The sequence below is a fragment of the Marmota monax genome, unplaced genomic scaffold (genome assembly GCF_021218885.2).
Source record: "Marmota monax isolate L192 unplaced genomic scaffold, Marmota_monax_Labrador192_F-V1.1 WCK01_AAM20220418_F8-fsc00012, whole genome shotgun sequence".
NCBI lineage: Eukaryota > Metazoa > Chordata > Mammalia > Rodentia > Sciuridae > Marmota > Marmota monax.
In genome coordinates, this window is record NW_026695227.1 from 5024876 (window position 1) to 5049870 (window position 24995).

The following is a 24995-nucleotide window of genomic DNA, read 5'->3' on the forward strand; positions in this document are numbered from 1 at the left end:
TCAGAGAGTGGTTTGCCTAAAGTGATAGTTAAAATGAAACCACTTGTGTATGGCATGTTTTACTACAGATATAATTTTCCCCACACTGTTTCAATTAAGGCACAGCATATCTTTCTTGAAAATGAGGGATTTCGTTTTTTGTTTTAATTCATTATAGAGAAAATAGGAAATGTGAAATTTAGTCTGATGGCAACACAGTTGCTTTCAGAACAATCACTTAAAATTTGTATAAGTGTACAAAAATTATATCCAGCAATTGCTACTTTCATTTTTGACAATTTTGTTTTCCCCATGAAAGTAAATAGCAGGCAACTACCTACCTCAGAGATCCTAAACATAGTATTTGGAGAAAGTATTTGAGATACTTCCTCTATGCTTGTTATGATTTACCTTGAGAAAGTTAATGTCCTTATAACTCTTTTCCTTTTTGCATGGAATTAATGCATACTTTGTAGATATCATCCTCAGTTGTACCAATTAAGTGTTGTACTATAGTGGAAACCCCTTGTATTAAAAGCATAAACCCAAATATAAAAAAGAAATGAATGAAAGAATCCAGCAGATATTTATTAAGCAAGATGAAAGTGAAATTACAAACACAGGTCAGCTTTTAAGCTCAGTAAGCACGCTGGTGGAGTGGAGATGACTGGTCCTTCATTGTAAGCAGCCAGTTGGAGATGAATGTTAGGGAAGGGAGCTTTCCGTCTTGAGAAATCCAAGCTCCATTGGAGCTGTCCTTCTGGAACATCAGGTAACAAGCTAAGAGACACCAGGGCTACACAACACAAAGAGGAGAGTTGACAACAATTCAGGGGCTTTGAGTAGTCAAGACAATTAGTTTAGTACTTCAGGTCAAAAATGCTACTGTTTATGGGCAATTAGATGTAAAACAGCCTACATCCTGAAAAATGATTCCTGTCTTGTTTCACAGTTTCATGGAGATTAAAGATGATCTAAACAGAATAAGGCCTTAATCTTTAATCCAGGTAAGTAATTTTGTTTGGAGTAAAAAGCGTTAAGAATTAAATCCTGAAGGATTAAGCAAAATAAAAAGTTGTGAAAATCTTGTTCAGTAGTGGGGTGGCAAGGATACTTGAACAGCTTCAAGAAGCAGAGAGAAGTTTTTCCCCAATTTATAAGTTCTCTTTTTCTGATATATTGACAAACATATGTAAAACTGCTTAAATTTGAAAAAGGTTCATTTGAAAAAGATACTGACAACTGTTAATGGGGTCTAACAGGGCTGCATTATGAAAACCTCTTCTGGTTTATCTTCTCCCCCTCCTGTTTTTGCTTTGTCTTGTTTTGTCACATTGGGACTATATACGTATTATCTCTTCATGAAACAAATGTAAGGCTCTAAGGGTAAAATAATAATTACTTTGTGGGCCCCGAATGGCTATTTTTGAGATTCTTTCTTCAGTATATTTCAAATTTGGGGGACATGTGACTTGAACACTCTTAACCATGAAGCATTTGTAAAAATACACTATCATTCACTTCTCACAGAACCATTTTCTTAAAAATAAGAGGCAATATTCAGATTCACATGCATGTTCATAATAAAGCTTTGATTTAAAACAACTCAAATCCACACCAGCATTATCTTCAGCTTAATATTTTGGCCCCAAACCAAGAATTCAGGTATAACATGTAATTTTCATTGTAATGCATATATTGGCAGGACAAAATATGTATGCAAATAACACTGGGAAATACTGTTCCCTTTACAAGCGACCAAGGAAAAGTGAAGAAAGAAAACCCACAGCACTAAGTTTTTGCTCTAGTAAAAATGTGGTTCATTGTGACTGTGTGGAATGAGATTTGTTGAAAAGGAGTTCCTTTATAGAGACAAGGAGGAAAGTGTGAGCCACCCAGAAGGGGCCATATTCTCATTTTTATTTTCTTCATTATAATTTAAATAATCATTCTCCATAATTTCTGTTTCTAGAGCTTTCTTCTTTATCAGCTATCATTAAGGTAAGGGAATATGGCCCCTTTCAAAAATGGAGTGACAGAATTTAGCCTAAGTGTAAGATATTCTGAGTTGGTAATTACTTTAAGTGATGAGAAAATATGACATACCAAACTTAAAGCATTCATTTTTTGAACATTAAATGGTAGGCAAATACAGAAAAATAGAAAATCACCACTTCTCAGCTTTTTATCAATCCTTTTGTTTCTCTTCTTCTAGAAGATTCTACAAGCATGATGTTGCTCTGATCAAAAGTAACCTCACTACTCAAGTACCATTATAGCTTCAATGTGCATTACCATCATTTCAGAAGATTCACACTCAGATCTTTTCAGTGCCATAAATTCATTTAGCCCAGTGATTAAACCCTTAGCTCCTGTGGAGAGATCTGGGCAACATTTATACAAGAAATTTATCAGTTTAAAATTACCTCATAATTGTGGCAATACTTTTTTAAAGTAACCCTTTGGAAAAATTTTATATGATACCCAAAGGCACTAGTTCACATAGGGGGTGTGGCTGGAAAAATAAGATAAAGCTATTGTGTCTGTGAGCACAAAAAAGGATACTGAAAGGATAATCGTTAAGCTTTAAAGGTATTTCAAAAATGGCACTTTTCACGTTGGTATAAAATCAAAGTGCTTTAGGATGAATTTTATGCATTTTTTAAAGCTGATCTTTAACCCCCTGAAAATAGGGGGTTATAATGAGAACACTGATAGACTCTAAATCATAGTGGCAATAAGTAGTAGATGTCACTAAAATGCTTTGTGTGTGTCTTTATTTTTTAGTACTTTTAATGTTGATAGACTTGCTTTATCTATCTGTGTATCATTAGTGAGATTTTTCTCTTCAATTCTTTACTAGAAAGTTACAGCTCATTTAAAATAGCTGGTAGATACAGAAAGCATAAATATACAGAAGTTTAAACACTGATTGTACTAAATGCAACAATACAAAGAAGCAAACAGAACACAAATGGTAACACAATAAAACTGTATTACATTTGTGCTTCAAATATTACAATACATTATATACAATAGTCCAAAATAAACATCTCATGCCAAGTGACACAAAAACGAATAGCAAGCAAAAAAATCCAGCAATATGTACATTACTTTTTTTCTTTAATAATAAACATTCAACTCTGAACTGGGGCAATTTTACTACATACAGATGCAGTCCGCCTTTAATTCCATTTAACCATCCTGCTTCCCTATATCTACGCTATTCAGTTGGCTCCTGTGTCAATTCTTATATACATGTGGAGCAAAAAAGATAAAAGAATGTAGTGCTTTGTATTCATAATGGGGTGATGTTGATAGATCAGCGAACCTGGGGTGCATAACCTTCTTTCATTAAACCTTCCTCGTAGTCCGTCTGGCAAAGGATCATGTTATTCTTTAGGAAAAATTTGTCTCCAACACAAAATCTGAAAATATTTAAAAAGAAGTGTGTTAAGACTATTTCATTCAGATCTATAGACTTGAAGATTTACTTCCTAAAGACAGACCCCCCTGATAATTTCCTAAATCTGAAAGCTTGGTTTAGGGAGATACCTTCATTATCAAATTAAACCATCTAGTTTGCTTAATGAAACACTGCATATACAACATTTGAAATTCTGTCTTATATAAATATAAAAACTATAGAAACTTCAGAATACCTGGGGCACCACAGGTGACTTTCTTTCCTTTTCTTTCCCTCCCTTTTTCTTTTACCACATTGGAAAGAAAAAAGAACTGATCTATATTTGTACTCGTTAAGATAAAACAAAGAATGATAATATTTCTCTGTCATGAGTTATGGAAGATTTCATCATTGTCCATTTATCTACCTAATAAAAAAGTAAAAGGCATTAAAATGAATGAAAGAATTAGAAAATAGCCACTTGTAAAGTTTCCCATTAAAAGCTTCTTTTTACTCTGTTATTAAAATGTGACTAAAGTCTAATAATTTGGAAGTGCTCATTCTGAATTGAAAGTTACTTTAGCGGCAGACTGGGATTCTGAGCCATATTCCTTTGTTCATGGCCAGTATACCAACTATGAAACAGTAGATGTCATTTCTTGGAGCCCTTCCAATTAAACCAAAGGGAGTAACCTAAATGGTCTTCTTAATATTGATGTGATAAATAAAACTAGTTTTCAGTAGCTAATTATGCATTTTATTTTATAAAGCACTATTCAATGTGCAAGATTGTAAGGTTTTTTAATAAGTGCTCTTTTTGTATAATTTCCCAATGGGTGACACTTTGGACACAATTAAGGTCAGAAATAAATGCTTGTGCTGTTTCCAGTACATTTAACAATAAAGTAACTCTGGGGAGATCTGTATATATATTTAATTGTAACAATTTAACCTTCAAACAGTGCTGTTTGGTAGAGTTGACCCAGTAAAACTCCTTGTAATTATACAAGTTGACCTCACTGACCTTTGATAGTGGTCTCTCTTTATCAGATAGTCAATTTTGAATGATGTTCGGGCAGAAATCTTAGTGGAGAGATTAAATTGTGTAGTGAAAGCCACTCTTTAATGTTTTGTGAAGTTGAAGGTTTAAATGAGGAGCAGTTGGACTGATTTACATTTGCAAAGATTGGAATGCTAGACAAACAGTGAACCTATTTATTTTCCAACTGGGTAGCTTTGGAAATTTATCCTTAGACTAGCTAAGTAGATAGAAGGGAAAATAGTGTAATAAAAAAAGTAGATTGAAAGAATTAGCTTTCCTCTTAAAGGAAAATTGGTCTGTTTATTTGTGGAATTTACTTTTTTTCCCTAGGATTACTGTCTGCTGATGATGTTGATTGAAAGTACAGACTATGCACTGATCTTGAGATCCTGGAGTTGTTTGTGGTCAAGGCTACTGGACACAATGAACATTCAACTTTGGGACTTTAAGTGTATTTTCTTTTTATTAGTTGCAAACTGTATGCTTTCAATGTCACATTTACAAAGTGCTGTTTGATAAACTGGTTTTTGTAGATATCCTGATAACTAAGACATGTTGAATAAATGGAAATGCTTCTCTTGTTGCACTGGCCTCTGCAGCCAAATTAAGTATTTCCATTGTGTGAGAGTATATAAAACAGCAGATAGAATACCCTAATTCAAGACAATCACTGTTAAAATTAATTTCATCTAATAAACTAACAAAATATTACATCTAAAAGAGATTCAATACAATACACTTGTGTTCCAAGCTATTGGTACTGAATCACTTTTCCTAAAAAACAACTCTTTCAGCTTCATGCTATCTTAAGTTTTGCTTTAATTTCTTTTCAAGTACCCCAATTCTATGAACCATCAAATAAAAACCACGCTTTTCCGTCTTGTTATCATATGTAGTTGAATAAATTCAAGGTAATTACAGTGAGAATAGCACAGACACAGAGTGGGGGAATCTAGCCCAAGTCCTGCCCTGATCACTTACCCACTGCAAGGCCTAGGTACATTTCACACTTCCCCTTCTTAGTTCACTATGAGTAAGAGAAGCAGCTGCAGCACTGGACAACAGGGAGGTTTGAATGAAAAGTAAATGAAAGGCAGACAGGTGTGTTGCAATGAGCAGGGTTCAGATCCCAACCTTCCACTTGCAATAACTGAAGAAGAAACTTCAGTTTTTCTTGTTAGTTATATCAGTCACGTGTTGGTAAGTTTGTAGCAAAGAGTAGAAGTGAAATATATAGTCTTACCTTGTTGTTTGGAATATAGGTAAAATAGCCACTTTAATAAAGTACTTACCATATGCTAATACTAAGCATGTGTATACATGATCACATTTATTTCTTACCACCAACCTGGAAAGTAACTATTATCATTGACCTTAAAAAAATAAAAACAAAAACCCAAAGATTCTCTCTCAGAATTTTAAAAACCTGCCCAAGTTTCCATAACTAAGATGTATGTGGTAGAGGAAAGAAAATAACCCAGGTCTCTTTGGATTCAAGAACCATGCTTTTAACCAGGAGCAGTAAAACATGAAGTCTAGAAGTATAATATGAATACTAAATAGTCTTACAAACTTCTTTTGCATAACTTTAGAAACCCTGCCTACCATTCAATGGATGTTAGATATCTCACATCTTATTGTATGATAGGCAGACAAATTCCCTCTCTCTCTAAACACACACACACACACACACACACACAGACGAAGAGAGAGAGAGAGAGAGAAAGAGAGAGAGAGAGAGAGATTTATTATAAAGCATTCCTACCTAAAATATTTTGTTACCAATATGTTGTCAATTGGATAAAGTACATTTTATGTGCATTTCAACTTAAAGGTCAAGATGAAACAGAACATGGGTGAGGAATGTCATCCTTACACATATAATTCAAACAAAATAGCCTTGACAGCTGTGGTTAAGAGGAGATTATGACTGGTATGCAATTAAGATTGACATCCCCCTTAAAAATGTTCTATATGTAAACACAAAGAAATTAGAGAAATAGTAATGCAGATATTAAGTGTTTAACAAAATAACCTGTAACTGTGATTTTGTAAGAATGGCTAATTTCCAGTGTTATATAACCAGTTCCTTATGAGACAGCATTTGTAGAAAAAAACATTACTGAAGTATTGATGGTTAGAGGACACTGTGAAGATATTAACAGACCAGGCTAAAACTCCTAAAAATAAATGGATAATCTTCTTTGTAATCTAATCCTTAATTGCTTCTGATATGGTCAGTTCAATTAGTTTTGCCCTCATTTTTAAAAAATTGAAGAACAAAAAAGATTCCCAGTTAGGTTATTAAAGTCATCTAATCATGATGTTTGCATTAAGAATGCATTTAATTTCCATATCTTTTGGGGTGATTCTAACTGATTTTGCATGGCTTTAGAGACTTGAGAAATACAGGAAGTAAGTACAACTAGTAAGTCTTCCTCATGAAGTATGGGCTTAGAATAGTTCTGAGCAGGTTATCAAAAGCCTATACTAAGAAACCTCCATTTGTAACACACTTTTAAACAAATGAAAATGTGAACTTCGTCGTTTCATTTCCCTAAGGTTAATGATAGCCAATTAACTAATTTCTATGTCCTTAACCCTTTATAAAGAAGAAGGAATTCAATATGTATTGCCAATGTTTCTACCTTTCTTATTCAGTATCCACAGCTATGAAAAGATGGAGATTTCTATACTGTACCATTTTCAGTCAGGTACAAGTTATATATTCATTCTACCACTGTATACTTGTGAACAAATTTACTGTCTTTTTTCCCTACTGACAGCCCAGTTGTCATTACACATCTCATTCCTAGCAATTCTTTCTGTACCATCTCATTCTTAACAATCCTTTTTGTAGTATCTCATTCCTAACAATCCTTTCTGCACCAAGAAATGCTACCTATATCCTGAATTCTGCTATAAATTATTCAAAGTCAACCCTACTTTAACTCTACAATATCTATTCACATTTATATGCTCTTAATCAGAAATAAAATACTTCTTTTGAAACAGGTATTAGTCCACAGGGTGAAACCCAACTCTGTAGGCTCAAATTTTGCCTACCATTTACTGACTGTGTTGACCTGGGCAAGTTATTTAAATTTTCTGTACATAAATTTACTTATCTATAAATGAAGCTAATAACAATGCCTACATGTGGATGATTTTACATGTTAAATGACGTAGTTCATGTAAACACTAAGAACAATGTCTGGAGTATGATCTGCACTATATAAGGGTGTGCTATTTTTATTTACTAATAATCTTTTCTCAGTAGAAAAGATTACTTGAGTTGTTCCCTCACCAGGAATATTTCACCCTTTTCCTAGCTACTAAAATTCTGAAATTTCCTTACTTTCCATCCCCTCCATCAATATTTCTTGACCTCTCACCTTTCCCAAAGCACTTATTTATTGGAATATCATTTGCCCTGGCATTTCAAATTTTTCCATGAATGTGTAACATGTTTCCCAATCTGGAAGCCGTTCTGAGCTAAATGACCATGAATTATATTTCTTTTGAATCCTTTTGCAGCACCACCATAAATTGCACTAATAAAGGAGAGGGCAGGGGTCAATAAATATTGGTTAAGATAGATTTATTTTAGAACACAATAGTTTTAAATCACAAATGTATTTTAAATGAATAACTTATCTAAACTTGTATTGAATTTTATATTTATTTTGACTTGTATTTAAACTGTATTTATTAATAATTTAAACTGTATTTATTTTAACTTTCATTCAGTGACGTCCTACTTTTCCAACTGCATCTCCTTCTGGTCCTTGTTCTCTACTCTGCTCCTCCATATCCCTCCCACACTCCAGATCTCTGAGCTGCTTTTTCATTTTATGAACACCTCAAATGCTTTTACATCTCCGTGTCTTGTTACTTTGTGCCATCTGCCTGAAAAATCTTTACACCATTGCTCCCTGGCCCTCACTTCTTCCCCAAACCCCATCAGACACGTTATGTTGCCTGTCCTAACCAGTTCTAGAGAGTTCTTTCTTAAAACTCAGCATATCAGCTCTTAGATACTTCCCCAGACTTCAAGGACAAATCTCTCTTCCCTCAGTGTAAATCTATTTCACATTGATTACTCTCATCTGTGAGTCTTTGATGTCTCTCTCTCTCAGCTCTGAACACATCTAAGAAAAAAGCTTGATTTTATCCACCTTTGCTCCCACAGAGCCTAGCATAGTGCTTTTATAGTTTAGTGAAAGAAAAGGAAATGTTATGCATTTCTACATATTTAGGGAGACTTCATTATAAACAAGCACTTTTTCCCCCTTTTCTTATAAACCATTATTTACTTTTATTGAATCTTCTAAGGAGGAACCTCTTATTCACATTTAAGAAATGAACTTGTTATATAGATTTTTTTCTAATTCTGAATGAGATTCAAGTTATCATGAAAGTGACTCAAAATAGCTCTCCTTAAGTTTCCTTTTTGAATAGAGAAACTTTTATATTTTTAATCCAGAATTTGCACTTTTAAAAAGGCCAGAAGATTTGTACAAGGGACAACCAATTATGAATGGTTATTATTATTATGTTTTTAAACATTTGGAAGGGCTTTGGATCTTAATGCCATTTTACTTAAAAAGTAAGATAAAATGATAGCTGAAGAAAATTCACAAATATTTACAATTTCATAATTTCAGATGTCAATAAAGTTTGCTTAGGGGAAATTGCTTATCAATTACCTATTTATCTCATGTTTCACTTGAAAAGGTATAATACGGTGGCAATAATTTGGCTTCTGTGGGATATGGCTTTACTGGAAGGAATCTCCAAGCTGATTTTAAAGTAAAAACAGATGCTCCTGTATTGAAAGCCTTCTGTACTCAGGGTAACAAAATTTGTCTGCTTTGCTTGACTGATGAAGATGAGTTGACTTCCTGCATTAGAGAAGTTTGTCTTGTAGGGGCTGAAGTGACAAGACAATAACTAAGTGCTAATTGTGCATAACCAGCACTAAAGATATGCAGTCCCATTATGGCATGTAATAAATGAAGTGAACACAGAAATATATTAGGTACTTTAATAATGATACTAGAATAGTATTTTGCAGCAATAAGAATGTGAACAGTTTTAGAGCCAAAATTTAGGAGTGTTTGTCTTACTTGACTGAGTTCTACTGAGGAGACAGACTTAATTGTGAACTCGACTTTTTATTTCAATGGTGAAATAAAATTGATATATGATTTGTAAATAGCATTAACCACCTACAATTGCTTTGCATCATAATAGAATTTAGGCTGAGTTTAGCACTTGAATGATGTTTTCATTCTATTGTGTGGAAAATAGATAAAATAGGTAAGCCTGCCCTAATAGAAAAAAGGACAAATAGCATAAATGATCAGTTCCTTAAAAGATGATACAAAAAAGGATCACTAATAATCAAATAAATGTCAGTTAAAAGTTATGATGAGGAGCCATCAGTCATCCCAAAGGTGACAAAAGTTTCTTCTTAAATAATAATTCTCAATGTTAAAGCCAATGTGAGGACATGAATAATTTTGTGCAATTTTGGTGTGAGAATAATTGGTAGGATATTTCTAAAGAGCATCTTTAACAACATTTAACATAAGCCTTCAAATTGTTACATTATTTTGCTTAATTATGCTACTGTGAATTTATCCTGATAGATATGAGCCTATATTATTGGTGATAATATCAAAATTTAGGAAGAAACAATCTGTAGATTAGATGATAGAAGACTGATTTTTTTTCCCAAGTACTAGGGATTGAACCTAGGGGCACTTTACTGCTGAGCTACATCCACAGCCCCTTTTATTTTTTATTTTGAGAGAGGGTCTCACTGAGTTGCTGGGGCTGGCCTCAAACTTGAGATCTTTCTGCCCCAGCCTCCCAAATTGCTGGGTTTACAGATGAATGCTACTGCACTTGGCCTAGCAGACTAATTTAATATATGATGCTCTATCTATAAAACTGAAGATGAAATAGCTTAAAACATCTTAAAAGAAATTTCAATGACAGGTAAGAAGGTATATAATATAAATTAGAGGGTCTGAATATCAAACATTAAGATTCTTCCTTGTTTATTTTTTAAAAGCTTCTTAAATATGGATACCATGCAGAGTAGACACTATGTGTAATTTGTTATACATACGTAGAAAACGAGAGGTTGGTTATATTTTTTTTCGAATAGTAAGACATGGACCATATTGTTCTTTATTGTTTTCTATTATCTAAGTTTTCTCCTATGAATATGTCAGCTTTTATAAGTATAACAGCAGTAGAAATTATTATTGCATAAACCTAACTGTGCTGTTAGTGACTGCTGTTAGTGCATCAAGGAAACAAAGGTGTTCTGTTTATTCCTATTATACTTTCCAAACATATACACACACATGTACACATGCATATAAATGTGTCTGTATAGAGTATGGATGTTTGTGTTGTATGTCCATATTCATAAAAGAAATAAAATGTGCATTCATGAATTTATTTTTTGGCTAAATGTCATCTTAAACAGTATTAACCTACTTTCACTCCATGCACTTGTAATGAAAAAAATCAAGATATGAGATGACTTCTTAAGCTAGTGTCTAGGGAATGATGATAGTATAAAGACATACTGGGCCACATTCTAAACATCTGCATTTAGCAAGAGATGTTACATGTCTTGTAGAAAAATCTAGTTTGTGATATGGTCCAAGTAAATTACAAATATAAAACAAATAACTTTTGAAAACCTACCATGTTCCTGGTACTTATTATAAATGATTTTACTTTTTTTTTTAATTTGTAAGATAGATATTAGTGTACTATGGGTGTAGAAAATAAACTCAGAGAGATCAAGTAACATACTAAGATCACACAGCTAATATATCAGCTGATATACTGGGGCTGGAATTTGAATCTAGTTCTCACCATAAAGACCATATTCTTTCCTTCTGCTGTTCTACAGAACCTTATAAGAAGACTATGCATTAAACAGAACCTTTCAGGGCAAATTACAAGAACTGAGAACTTGATGGAACTGATGTTTATCTATAATATACTATGTTTACATATTCTCACAGCCATAGACATACTCACTTTATTCATTTTCATTAAAATCCATCAAGTATACTAATTTTTAAAATATTGTATTTTTGATATGCACTTTTTAAATATTTTAAAATTCTCTGCATTTATCACATAAAAGAAGTGCCAATATCACTGGAAATAAAAGTTTAACTTTCAATAAGAAAAAATGGGTTTAAGTCATAATACTTTTGAATCAAAAGAGTTCTGAAGTTCATCAAGCTCCCTCACATTACAAATAAAAAAACTGAGGTCCAGAGAGGTGTAGTGTTTGGCTTAAGGTCACACAGTCAATTTGTGGCAGAGATAAGACAAGAACTTAAGCTTCCAGATTCCCCATGCAATGCTCTTTCCATTGCTGCTTTGCCAATCCTGCCTTTCCAATTCTGATAATTGCTTAATTATTAGCTCTGTCTGGTCTCATACTTAAAGAGATTTGAGGCAACTGAAATAGCACACATAGGAGAAGGTTAAAATTGCAAATAAGAAATAGGGGGAAACTATAAATTCAATAAATACGATGAAAACAAAATGTCTGCTACACATTTCTGTATGTTTGCCTTGTGGTAACTTGTTTGCTCACAGAAGCAGTACAAAAAAGCTATTTAAAACTAACTTGTTAAAAGACAGAAAAATGATAAAGAGAAGAATGAATAATAAGTCTAAAAGTTAATAAAAATATTTCCAGGTCCAGTCACAGGCTATTATACAATACAGTTCTTTTAAAGTCAGTCTTAAGACCTCCCTCCTTGGTGCCTATTTCTGGCAATGAATTAATCTTTGCAGAAAACAAAAATGCTGAGATTAATTGCTTTTAGTAAAGTGTACCAATATCATTACCACCTATTCCATCAATAGCCAGCACAGAGGTGTGCCATTTTTGAGAAGCCAAGATGAAGCCTCCTTACCTCTGGTTACAGAGCTGACAGGCAAAGCAGTCCAGGTGGTAGACATTGTCCTTAGCACGCATCACCATCTCAAAGGCAGGAATGAGCTTGCTACAGGCAGCACAGTTTCCTGTTACACCAAAAAGCCTACAACAATAAATAGGAGTTTTTTGTTGTTTTTGTTTTGTTTTTAACTAAGGGAAATCTGAGATTGTGAATAGAGGATACCAATATACCCCGTAAAGCTATCAATATAATGACTTATGAGATACACAAACGAGTTTTATCCTAGGTGCACACATAAATATTCTTCTGTAATATATATACTCCATTGGCCTTTCTTGATGAAAATCACATCTTGTTTGGAAAGCAAAGGAAAAGGCAAATACATTAGGAAGTTTACATAACTGTACACAAACAGAAATCAACAGGGGTGAATTCACAGCAAAAAACCTACTTGTTGGAGTACATAGTAAACATAAAAGCAATGTAACTTTGATCTTAACATTGTATATTTGATATTTTAGTTGGAAAAGAAACCCATTTGAATGACTTGCTATTTTTCTGACATCTAGATTCTAAGAGGTTTGCCATTATTATTGAAATAACGTTTATGAACAAGCCATTTAAATAGTCAAAAAACCATGGATGTGCTTGCACCTTCTGGCCCTATACCATAGTTATAGCTGTGATTCTGTTATTCAGGTAGCGCATTAAAGTAAATGAGGCTGTAAACTATATATAGCTAGACCAGGAGTTCAAGCATAATATATTGTCAGAACCACTGAAATTGCCTGAGGGAAAAAAAAGGTATTCTTTTAAAATCTTATTTGCTGTAGATACCTGAAAATGGTTATTGTAATGACCTAAAAAATAGGACAAAATAAAATGTCTTATCATTTCCTAGTGGGAAGAAATATTTTTATTCATTTTCACTGGCAATATTTAAACCAAGTTCCCCTTCAAAGTTGTTAGTGGTGGTAAAGAATCACTACAAATAATATTTCATGCATAGTAGTTAATGTACTTTTTAACTAGGAAGCAAACTAGATGAAAAACACTACATCTGCCAGTTTTCTTTTTTCTTCAACATCAGTCTGACAGGAGAAAAATATAATAGCTCTCATGGGAAAGACCAAATTAAAAGCAGTTCTAAACTAATGAATTCAAAGGTGCTATGGAGAAAACTCATTTTGGTTATAAAAATGTACTTTAAAAAATCTTAGCCTTTCATTTTATTGAATTTAAGGATTACGCACAAACGTGCAGAAGTATCTCTTCTTATTACTTTCTATATACTCTGAAGATAAGTCTTTGCTTAAGGCATGCACATTCATTTTCAAGTTCATAACTATTTCCTCTTACCAGGCTAATGACAATGGTTGGACAGAGTTGTAAGAGTGGTGTCTACGTGTCTGACAAAATGTACAATAAATGTTCTGCTTGTGATTTTGTGAGACTGTCTCTTGAAAAACATAGGCCTCTTGAGGGTAGAAACTGCAAACGCTTTCTAAACAGTTTTGGAGCACAACTTGAACACTTGATAAAAAGTATGCAAGGTTTATATTCAAGAAGATTAAATTCAAAATTCTTGGACACTTATCTTCCTGAGAGAATTAGAAAAACCTTTAAATATTTCTAACTTAAGGAACAGAACTCAAATAACTTTTATGTCCTAAATTTACAATCCATATTTTGAAAAATATTTTTTTTCTTGCAAAAGAACTTTGTGGAAAATATAATATTTTGCAGTCTCCTGCTGGCATCATTAAAAATGAAATCATCACAAACTAAAGTTTTTCATCCCATTCTTCTGTGAGACGAATTTTTTCATTCATTTTAACATTTCACATTTACTTTTGAGTGTACTTCACACCATCTCTTCAGGAGTCACGGCACTTATGTGTGCCATTTGTTTCTTCTGTTTATGATTTTTGAGAAAGAAAAAAAAACACAAAAGTTCTTTATTCCATGAATATAGATATATTTGTGGATATAAAATCTGGTTAATATGAGATAAAGCCATTGTTAAGAATTACCCAGTTTGCACTTACCTAATAAACATACACACACAATGCCATTTTGAAATTCTGGACATAGTTTCCCCCAATTTCAATTGCTCTCGCTAGCTGAGCATTTATCAGCTACCTGATTAGAATTTGTTTCCACACAAACCATTGATCATCAGCCTATTACTAGGCAAATGACAGTTAATTACCCACTACATTAACCACTGGGACCTGAGACCTGCTTCTGCTGCCATCAGTCAACATGATAAATGTGGCAAGTTCAGTAATGCATGGCCAGCCCTGAGCTGCCTGCTATACTGTGAACAACCCTCAATCTCACTTCCAGGCCCAGGAAAATCTATGGCAATCTGCATAATTACAAGCTCTGGGTTAATAACAGACAAATGATTTGTTGCATCTAAACAAAGTCCTTGGAATGGTCCCGGTCTCTGGTGGCTGCCCGTACGGCGCACTGCCACTAGTATACTTTCCACTACAATGTGCACAAAATAGTTCTCTGACGTTATAGCCTTCCAATTTGTTGCCCTCCAATTTATGGATTCTGCATATGTGATTTTTAATCATTAAAGGACTCTTGAAGCAATATTATCTTAATTATTCTCTGCTGTAACCAGGGAATTAGGCTTCAGATAAAATTTTCTTCTTCCATGCACTTTCCCTGCCTCGCTGGAGGCTCCATCAGTTTCCATCTACACCTGGACTCTGAAATCCTAATGATGAATTATTGCCCCTTTTCCTAAGAGGGCGAACCTTACAAGGGAACATTTTACCGAACTGTCAGCTCACAGACTGAGTGCGGAGATGTGGAAATCTGATCTAATTTACTGCAAAACGATGCATTTGTTAGACTTTTCCCTCAGTTTTGTCCAAGGATCAAGAGATCATTCCACAGCCACATTCGTGTTCTCGTTTTTCTCAGGGGGGCAAACCTAATATTCCCAGGGCAAGGAAACAAAGTAATATTTTTATAAAATGGGGTTTGAGGATGTATAATATTATCCTTTGATTCCCAAACATGCCATTTGGATTCTCAGGCAAAAAGAATAATCATATATGTCAACTAAGCTTAAGGAATGCTTAAAGTCCTCATTCATAAGATTTTGTTGTTGTTGTTCAGATGTGTCCAAGAAATATTCAAGAAGAGTCTCTTAATTACCTAATTCATTTCGACTATTCACAATCCTGCAAATCTTGTAACCCCTTCTCTGCTCTGTTCACTCCCATACTCCTTTAGAGGATAACATGGATCCACTTTTCCATTTAAGCTAGAAAGCTCTGTGAGCTCTTGTTTGTAGTACTTACACAGTCTTATCTCCTACCTAAGAGGAGAGCCTAAGAGCTCTTATTGGTACACCGGGATAGACAAAGCTTTATTTAAAAATATGTCATTTTGAAATCTGGACCTAAGTTAATCATAGCACACCAGCTCCTAACTTTATGGTAAGGGGGAAAAATAAGCTCATTGATCCATTTTGCTCATTTTAAGATGTCTTGTAGATTTTTAAAGCATTCCAATTGATGGGCTAGATTGTCCCCTACTACTTATGTTCACAATAATCTTTAATTAATATGACTTTTATCTTATTTCCAGCACACCACTAAAAGCAGATTTACCATATAAAAGGAGACAAGTATCACTGATATAATATCAGTGATAATTACTATTTATAGGAATCCCAAAAGATGACTCTAACCCTTTTCCATTTCATTTTTGCTTCCACTACTTGGTCTTGACTATCTAAAAACAGATATGAAGATAAAAACCAAACAGACAACTTTCTTATGGAAGAACTGAGCTTATCTGTCTACTACACCTCCCACACTGCAATGAGTATGTACAGAGAAATATTAAGTTTTGTATATGCGTGGCATAGCAAGAACTAAGACAATACATGCTTGTATTTTTTAAAGGCACCCAGAAAATTTTGTGATTTTACTAAATGTTCAACAGCTTTGATAATATAGTCATAAATCAGATAAACACTGTATGCTATAGTGAATATCCATTTCCAAAGTTCCTGGGGGTGAGAGACAGAAAAACTCAAGACACATAATCATTTAACATAGCAATAATAAATATGGTTTACTACAGGCATCAGGGCAAAATGAGTGTTCATTGTATTAGTGTCTTTTGTTTCATAGCACCAGATGTTTCTATAGATTTTTTTAACCAGGTCAGTGGCTCAAGTCACTAAATCAAATTCCCCCAAGCTATGGAAAGCATAGTATTTGACTCAAATTAATTTATTATTTGGGGAAAAACGCACAAATAAATACCATTGTAGTAAGCCTTGATTCTGAATAAAGATCATTTTTTTCCTCTACTCAAGCAGTCCTCTAGTGACTTAAATACATATAACAGTAAATATTTGTTTTAATATTAAAGCTAAGGCTAGTTATCATATCTATATACATACGTACACATTATATACGTCGGGGAGAAATAGAGAAAAATGAAAGAGAGAGAGAGATATCTCTGTATCTGTGTAGAATAACCAGAGTTGAACAGAGAAAGAAAAGTTGGGGTTTCCAAGGATGTGAAATTGCAACCATTTGAAAAGATCTTTAACTTTGACTGCTGGCTGGTGAAGTTTTATTGAATATGTGATGTGGGAAGGAATGGAACATTTTCACAGATTGAGAAGGACAATTGCTTTTTTTGTCTATTACAAATATACTTTTCATCTCCTCTCCCACTTCTCTTTTTAAACCAAGGGAGGCAGTGATAGAAAATGAAAACATTTTAAATATTCCAATCTTTTGTTTCAAACTTAAAAAGCTCACCCATTACAAGGCTGAAGAGAGTGGATCCTATTATTCCCTCTCTCCATGGGTCTTAGCAAGTGTTCCACTGTCAGAGGGAGAGAGAGAGGGATATCATGTAGGTGTTAAAGAGAGTAAAAAAGAAAACACTACATACTTAAAAACATACAGAAGAAAACACAAGACATGTTTCAGGTGAGTTTGACCAATGTTCCTGTTTCAGTTAAAATTACCCAGGACTTCAGGATACATTTGTGCTCAGAGAGGAGTCTGAATTAATATAGAAGAATTAAAAACTTGACCATATTTTAAAGGAATGAGATATAGCTCCTGTTTCAAAGAAACCTAGTAATTATTCATTTCATAATTATTTTAATTGTATGTTATCAGCCCTAATTTATCTTAAATTTGGTCTTTTGGTCTGATTTTTTTAATGAAGATATAGGGATCATTCCAAACATAAACATATAAGCCATTTACTGAAAACTTAATATATATATTTATTAAAATATATGTATAGTATATATGTATATTCTTTCTCTCTTTAAACACACCACACACACACACACACACACACACACACACACACATTACATTTTAAAGGAAAAAGAAAGGAGGATAAATAAAAATAAGTTCAACTTACTAATTGCCTAACTAATTTTAGGAAGAACTACCAAAAGCCCATACTATATAATTGTATGTCTATATTTTAAAAAATACAACTTGCTATTCAAATTCTGTAGTTCATATTACTAAGAGAACATTCAGGTTCAATGAAGCAAGAAAGCAGATGCCCACTATGTTCCAGGTACATAGTGAGAGAGGTCAAGATGAATATGAGGGAGTGCTGCCAAGGAGCCAGGGAGGTGGACAGTGCAGGGGCACTGTGCAAGAAAACAGCTGTGCAATTAGGTAAGCATGGTTAGTTCCTCTGTAGGTCTGTGCTGCAGCACCAGGCAGAAAGGTCTTCCATAGGTGGAGACCTGGGAGGAGCTAGCAGAAAGTAATCTACCTTGGACTGATGTTAGAGGCTAAGCAGAAGCCTGGACATGGTCAAGATTTGGGTTTATTTATGGAATTTGTTTTAAATGGTAATGTGATAGCAGTCTGTTAGGCAGAGGTTAAGTGAGTAAGGGAGCCAGGCAGCCTGGATACATGAGGTTCCATGTTCGATGCACTCATATTTTAGGGATATCCTCAGAATGCTGTCCCTCTCCAGCCCCTGGCAAATTTCCACTCTTCCTTGAGTCAGACAGTATAGCATTAGGCAGCAAGAAGCAGCATTAGCAAAACCAACTCAGAGGGCTAACTAGCACCCATCTGCTACTCACTGGTTGGACTTGCTGAGTATCACTTCATGACCCAACCCATTTTGAACAATAAAAACATGGTGAAGGACCATAAAATTATAGGTTAAAAGTTATTCCTGACCTGGTAGTATGGAGATTTAACCTTCTGGGTTTTTATTTTATTTCATTCAATTTTATAGTTTTGCAGAATTCTTGAGATCTAGATTTAGTACTATGTTGGCAAAACAGAAAATTAAAAGGTCATGCTCCAGGCCTGGGGATGAATCTCTGTGGTACAGCGACTGTCCAGCATGCATAACGTCTTGGGTTTCATACCCAGCACTGCAAAATAATTAAAAATAAATAAATAAATGAAAAGAATGCTCAAGGTTAAGAAAGATTTTGATGAAAGTCAATGCCAATTGGGTATTGTCTATGTATTGTCTGTGAAAGTAAGGAAAAAACTTAAGGAATATTCTAGAAAGACCTGAGATAGTACACTCCATGCCATTTTGAGACTTTTAAGTTTCACCCTGATTTCTCGCACTTCCAGTCAACTCATGCACCAAGCTTACTTCCTGTCCCCTGGCTGTCTGTAGTTGGGCTGGCTGGTCGGGCATCCACCAGCCACATGTGGCCAATGACCTCTGGACATGTGGCTGATCTGAAGTGAGAGATGGTCCAGTTGTGGCATACTACACATCAGATTTCAGGCTTCACACAGAAAAGTGAAATATTTCCTGAATAATTTTTTCAACCTTGGTTATCTATAGAGATTATAATCTTTTGGATACATTTTATTGAGTAAAATGTTTTAAGAATTAATTTTTCCTTTTGTTAATATATAGATCATGTCCTATTTTTAATGGGCAGTGTGGGTCTATAGACTGAATTTTCCATATACTTCTGGATACATGACAATTATAACTTTCAAACAATAGAGATCCATAATTTTCTGACTGGCATCTATCCTAGAAATCTTCCTTTAGTGTTCTATACTTAAAACTAGAAAACAAAAGTTATAGGACAGAGACATTTTATTCTACCATGAACTTTATAATGTGTATGCTAATAACATGAATCATTATAACTCACTCATAATCTGAAATAGATGACAATGCCCTACCTATTTTTCCAGTTGCCAGCTTACTCAGTATTAATTCCTTTTTAAACTTAAGTATTTTCAGCTGCATAGAGATAGCTACCAGGCCATATGTAAAGAAAAATGGGTTGATACTTGAGCAACTGGCCCTATCTTAGCCCTACTACAAAGAGCAGGGAAAAACAAACCTCATGTTCATCCACAGAACTTTGCACAATTATTAGGTACCAGAGCTGGAGGAAGAACTTAACTCTCCTTACCCCAAATCTGGTCCTTTTCTCAATGTGCTTGTTTATTTTGTTGTTTCCCTGTAAAAATAGGGAAAGATGGTGCTGTTTGGATAAAAGTCTCCAGGTTTCTGATGTAGCAGAGGGTAATGGCTGATTTACATAGAACCATCATTTTTTTTTCTTTCCACATCTGGCTCTGTTAAAAGTTGCCAAAAGTGTTAAATGTTATACTTTCACTTTTAACGAATAATTGTCAATGTCTTCTCATACCCATTTTCTAAAGCCTTATGAGCAGGTGTTAGAGCTATTTATGATCAGCACAGCAGTCTACTGGGAGAAGCTATTCAGAGAAAAGTAAAATTGAATATTATCCCCTCAACATTTGGTGAGGATAATACTTCTGGGCAAATATGGCAATTGTACCAACATTTCATAGAATCACAGAATCTTAGATCTCACAAGATTTCTGTAGCTAGAACAAAAGAAACATGTCAAGCTTGCTCTTCATTGTTGTGATATTTAAAAGGCAAGATTTTTCAAATTTTTTTCAAATTTAAAATGAAAAAAAAAAACCACAAAACAGGAAAGTCAAGGATAACACATATGAAGTAAAACTAGGAATAGAATTTTAGAATAATAGAAACATATTTTATGTCATCACCATATAATCGCCACTTGAATGTTAGGATAATTTTATAATGAAGAGAAGGACAACCAGCAATGATATGGACAATATTATGGACATAAAAACGTATGATTATTTTTACAGATATTGTGGGCAATTTAGTTTTTATATATCTCTCCTTTGATATAAGGGAGGAAGTGGCTGGTAGATTGAAATAAATTCTGGCCTGGTTTCAGCCACAGTATAATAAATGCTAATTGGAAAATGGTTTATACAATTTTATAATAAAAGCTTTTAATAATTTTTTTAAAGTGGTAGTCTATTCTATCAAGTGTTTCAGAAAGCTGTGTCTACATAAAATTGAATAGGTCTTTCTGGGTGGGAACTTTTAAAGTAAGTAACATTTTCCTAAAAATCAGCATCAAACTCTTTTGATATCTGTACATACTTTTACAGGCCCATAATTACCTTCTTTTTTTATATTTCTTTTTCACACTTTTCTTTCCATGCACTATATATAAAAGTGAACAAGGAAGTTTGGAGAGAGGAACCTTATTTCAAAAATACTGTTTTTACCCATCACATAACTAACTAATGAACTTCAGATAATTGAACATTTCAATAGGAAAGTAAAAAAGAGGGGAAAAAGCATTTACAGGAAGGTGAAAAAGGTCATTAACAGTTGGGAACGAATCCTGGGAAAGACCTTTACTTTGACCTTTGTCAAATAAGCCAGGTAATATTTTCATGTGTCAACTTCGTGGTTGTTCATTCAGGCACTGACATAGGATCAGGGAAGCTCCACTGTGAAACACCAAGGAGGTGATCACTGAGTAATCCGAACCCCAGCACAAAGCTAAATGTATCTTTATATGCAGGATTATGAAGCCTCAGTGACAGTAATGGCTGATTACTTGTAAAAAGGCAACAAATCACTTATCTTGCCTAAGCGAGGCAATTGTTTACTCTTGAAGCTAGCCAGTAAAATTCCAACAAACATTTCTTCTAGGATTAATTAGCGTGACTAATTTCAGAGAAAAAGTGCTATGTAAGAGAACAGGCACCTATTAAGAACATATTAGAATTTAACTTCAAGTTTTATTTAAATCTCGTACATTACTTTAAAGAAATTCTTAGTGTTTTAAGGTAAATAGCAGGATTTAAGATTGTGTTAAATTCACTTAAGAAAAGGGAGACAGAAAATGTTATCACAGATATTCATCCTTATTTTTAACTAAGGATATTATATTATGGATGTTTCAGAGTCTATTTGAGTTTCAGATTCCATCAACAAGTAGAATTTCACCAAAAGATTCATGAAACATATCTTATTTCTTTTGTTAAATATTTCTGTGAAGCAAATTTAACACCTGACACTACTTACCTCTTATTATTTTAACAAATAACGGTTCTTAAATTCTTTAAGAGGGGATGGGATGTGGCTCTATGGTTGAGTGTGCCTCACATGCTCCAGGCCTTGGGTTCAATCCCCTCTGCTACACACACACACACACACACACACACACACACGCACATTAAGAAAGGGCTCTCAATGCTATCACCTAAAAAAAAAATAAAAAATCATTTAAGGGTTAAATATCTGTAACTGTAAGTGATAGCAAGGACAGCCAGGCATCACCATTTTTCCCAGGTCAAGTCTGGAGAAGTGCTGTTGTTTGGTCTATAGTAGTGCTGTCTTTGTCAAAAATGTTCTGAGTCCCATAGAACATTATATGGCAATGTAATAATAGTCAGAAATCAAGTAGAATTCAGGAAATTCAAAAATTTCTGTTCCTTTTTCCTTTACAGAGCTTCAAAGAGCTAATAGGCAGATTCAACTAAATATGCTTTAGAGGTTTTTATATATTTTAAAAATTCTTTTTCTTTATTCTAATTAAAGTATAAATGAATTATTCAGGTAAAAACTAATTTGGAGAATTTAACTTGTCAGGCTGAATTTTTTAAATTCCTTCAAAACCCAGTTAACGGGAAAGGTATACACCTTTTATTCCACATGGGTTAGTTTTAAAAATATGTATGTTTTAAATTTGTGAATCCTTTAAGGGAACTTCACAGAGCCTAAAGTAGAATTTAGACTAGTTATCCAAATAAAGCCATGAAAGCAATTGTTTGTAGGATTAGGTAAATCTCTTTTTGGAGTAAGATATTAACAAAATTACAGAGACTCAAAAAGACAAAATGGTTTTGTAGGGAAAAAATGTACAATTAATTAATTAGTATTAGTTTTTTAAAGCTGATGTTTTCCATAGCAAATAACTACAGCACTCAATACAATATTATGGAGAAGAAATGTTAAAATAAAATTTTATATAGCAAAAGTATACAAAACAGAATTACAAATCAAACCTGTGGATTGCACATTTATACATACACATGACAGTATTGTTCACAACCATTCACAGTATTTTTTTTGCATAGTTTTCAAACATTTTTGTATAGCTTTCAAACATTTTCTTTCTACAAAATGCTACTTTCATAGTATTAACCTAATTTTGGAATGTGTATGTATTTTCTTTATTTAAAAATCATAGCTATTAAGTATTTCCTTTGTTGTGTCAACTTTAAGACTTATTATATGAAATATGTCTTAGGAATTGCTATGCTACGGTGGCTAGAATTTTAAAGTCCTTAAGCAGATCTAAAATTGAATGTCAAACCTTTCATAAATAGACTGGGGTATATAAATAATATCAATATCTATATCCAACTTCCAACTTGTAAAATACACCTATTTCAGTTATCTCTGGAACCATACATATATTATTAACCATATAACACTCTGCTCAGTGTCAATAAATATTTTTGTAAGAAACTAAAGCAAACCACTTTGGGCAAAACTGTTCAAGGAACACAGAATAATTTACTCTAAGAATGTTATGTTAAGGCTGATCTGCTAAAATGTTTGAAATGAATTCATTCATCTAATTTTCCAACATTGTAATAATAGCAAATGAATAGGAAAACAGGTGATCAAAATAGGAAATAATAAATATGAAAGTAATGCTTGAAAATGCAGATGCTTCTCTGAGTAGTACAATTCTCAATATATGAGAATTCTATAAGTTTTTATTATGTTTTTCTCTATATAGATACATTTTGTGAAAGACAAAAATATTTCTTGTATTAAATTTTTGAATCAGTCATTTCTTCAAATCATGAATAGGAAAAATCACATTAAATATATTTCAACATATATTCATAAATGCCCATAACAAAAACCTCATATTAGCACTTATTATTCATGTAAATGTTATCTGAGGTTAAGGGAGGAAATATTGAATAAGGCAGTAATAATTTAAAAATCATTAGTGAATGAAGTCAGACATAGTGGAAACAAAGCTTTTGAACTCAGACACATTGAATATAGAAAAATGAGGCATTGAAATCATTTGACAGCTGAAATTTACTGGTAACCACAGACCCTGAAAAGACAACTTAAAAGACATTTGAACATGTGTGTGCATGTCTCTCTATGAGCTTGTGTGTCCACATGTATAAATAAAGTACTAACCTACTAGTTATCTCTTTTTACTCTCAGCCTGTCAAAAAAACCTGTCAGCTGCAAAGGCGATAAGGGGGGCAGTTTAAAGAAGATACTGGAGCCTTAAGCTTCTTAATGTGCCAAGAATCAATCCCATGAAAGCAAACAACTTGAAAAAGGGTTATATGTATTTAGGAAATCTCTGAGGCTCCCTGCCCACTCTGCTAGGGAGCCCGAGCTGGTGCTCAAGTTTTCTCACCCTAATGACCCCTGAAGCAGCCCTGAGGGATTGCAAAACAAGGCCGTTACACAAGGCAGCTTGCTAATTGAGAAGTTGATCGGGGTAGAGAAATCCTGCTTTACCACGTTAAGTGTCGAAATCAAGCATGACTAGATTGACGTCGCCAAATCACCGTCTGGAGGCCACTCCACGCCAGGAGCAGCAGGGCTTTTCACACCTGATAGGCCCTCACTCTATCTACATCAAGTCACATTAAGAAAGGAATGTATTACGGACCTGGAGCCTGTGCCCCTAAGAGCATTACTCCACTGCCTAATTGCTGCTTCTCCGCTTCCCTGAAGTAACAAATGGGTCCATGTGGCAGATCTGCTGCTTACCTGTCCCTTTTGGAAACCAGCCCCCTTCCAACCACTCTGCGGGATTTGCTCTATCACAGAAATGTAACAACGCAAAATCCCAGAATAAGAGGAAGACAGTAGGGTTAGATATTTTGTATTACATATCTCAATCACATTGCTATGTATCTCAATCACATTGATTGAGATAAATTCCAGGATCCTCAGAACATTTTATAAAAGCACAGCTCCTTTAGAGATCTTTTTATGAAGTTGCAGATGCATGATGTATGATCAATGAAAACTCCTGGCCCGTGGGTAGTGATTTAGACTCCGTACACCGAGCAGAGAGAAGAGACCTTCTGCTTTGAACTTTGGGTCCCCAGTCACGGATTTGCAGCTCTCCAACCTAAAATCTCCTGTGACAGATGGCAAAATAGATATTCCTGACAGCCTAGACTGGCAGCCTAATATTACTTGGTATTTTTTTTTCCTATACTCTATC

The 24995-nt window shown here is 34.0% G+C and overlaps 1 protein-coding gene across 9 annotated transcripts in view; it reads right to left on the reverse strand.

Annotated features, from left to right (window-relative positions):
• Positions 1-546: 546 nt before the first annotated feature.
• Positions 547-24995, reverse strand: part of Lmo3 (LIM domain only 3) — a 58155-nt gene continuing 33706 nt past the window's right edge. For all 9 annotated transcript variants that reach the window (XM_058576290.1, XM_058576289.1, XM_058576287.1 and 6 more), the window contains 3 exons: positions 12395-12520; positions 3311-3407; positions 547-775 (listed from right to left, as the gene is read on the reverse strand). In XM_058576290.1, coding sequence (XP_058432273.1) covers positions 617-775; positions 3311-3407; positions 12395-12520 — 382 coding nt within the window. In that variant the 3' untranslated portion in view covers positions 547-616. The remainder of the gene's footprint in view (positions 776-3310; positions 3408-12394; positions 12521-24995) is intronic.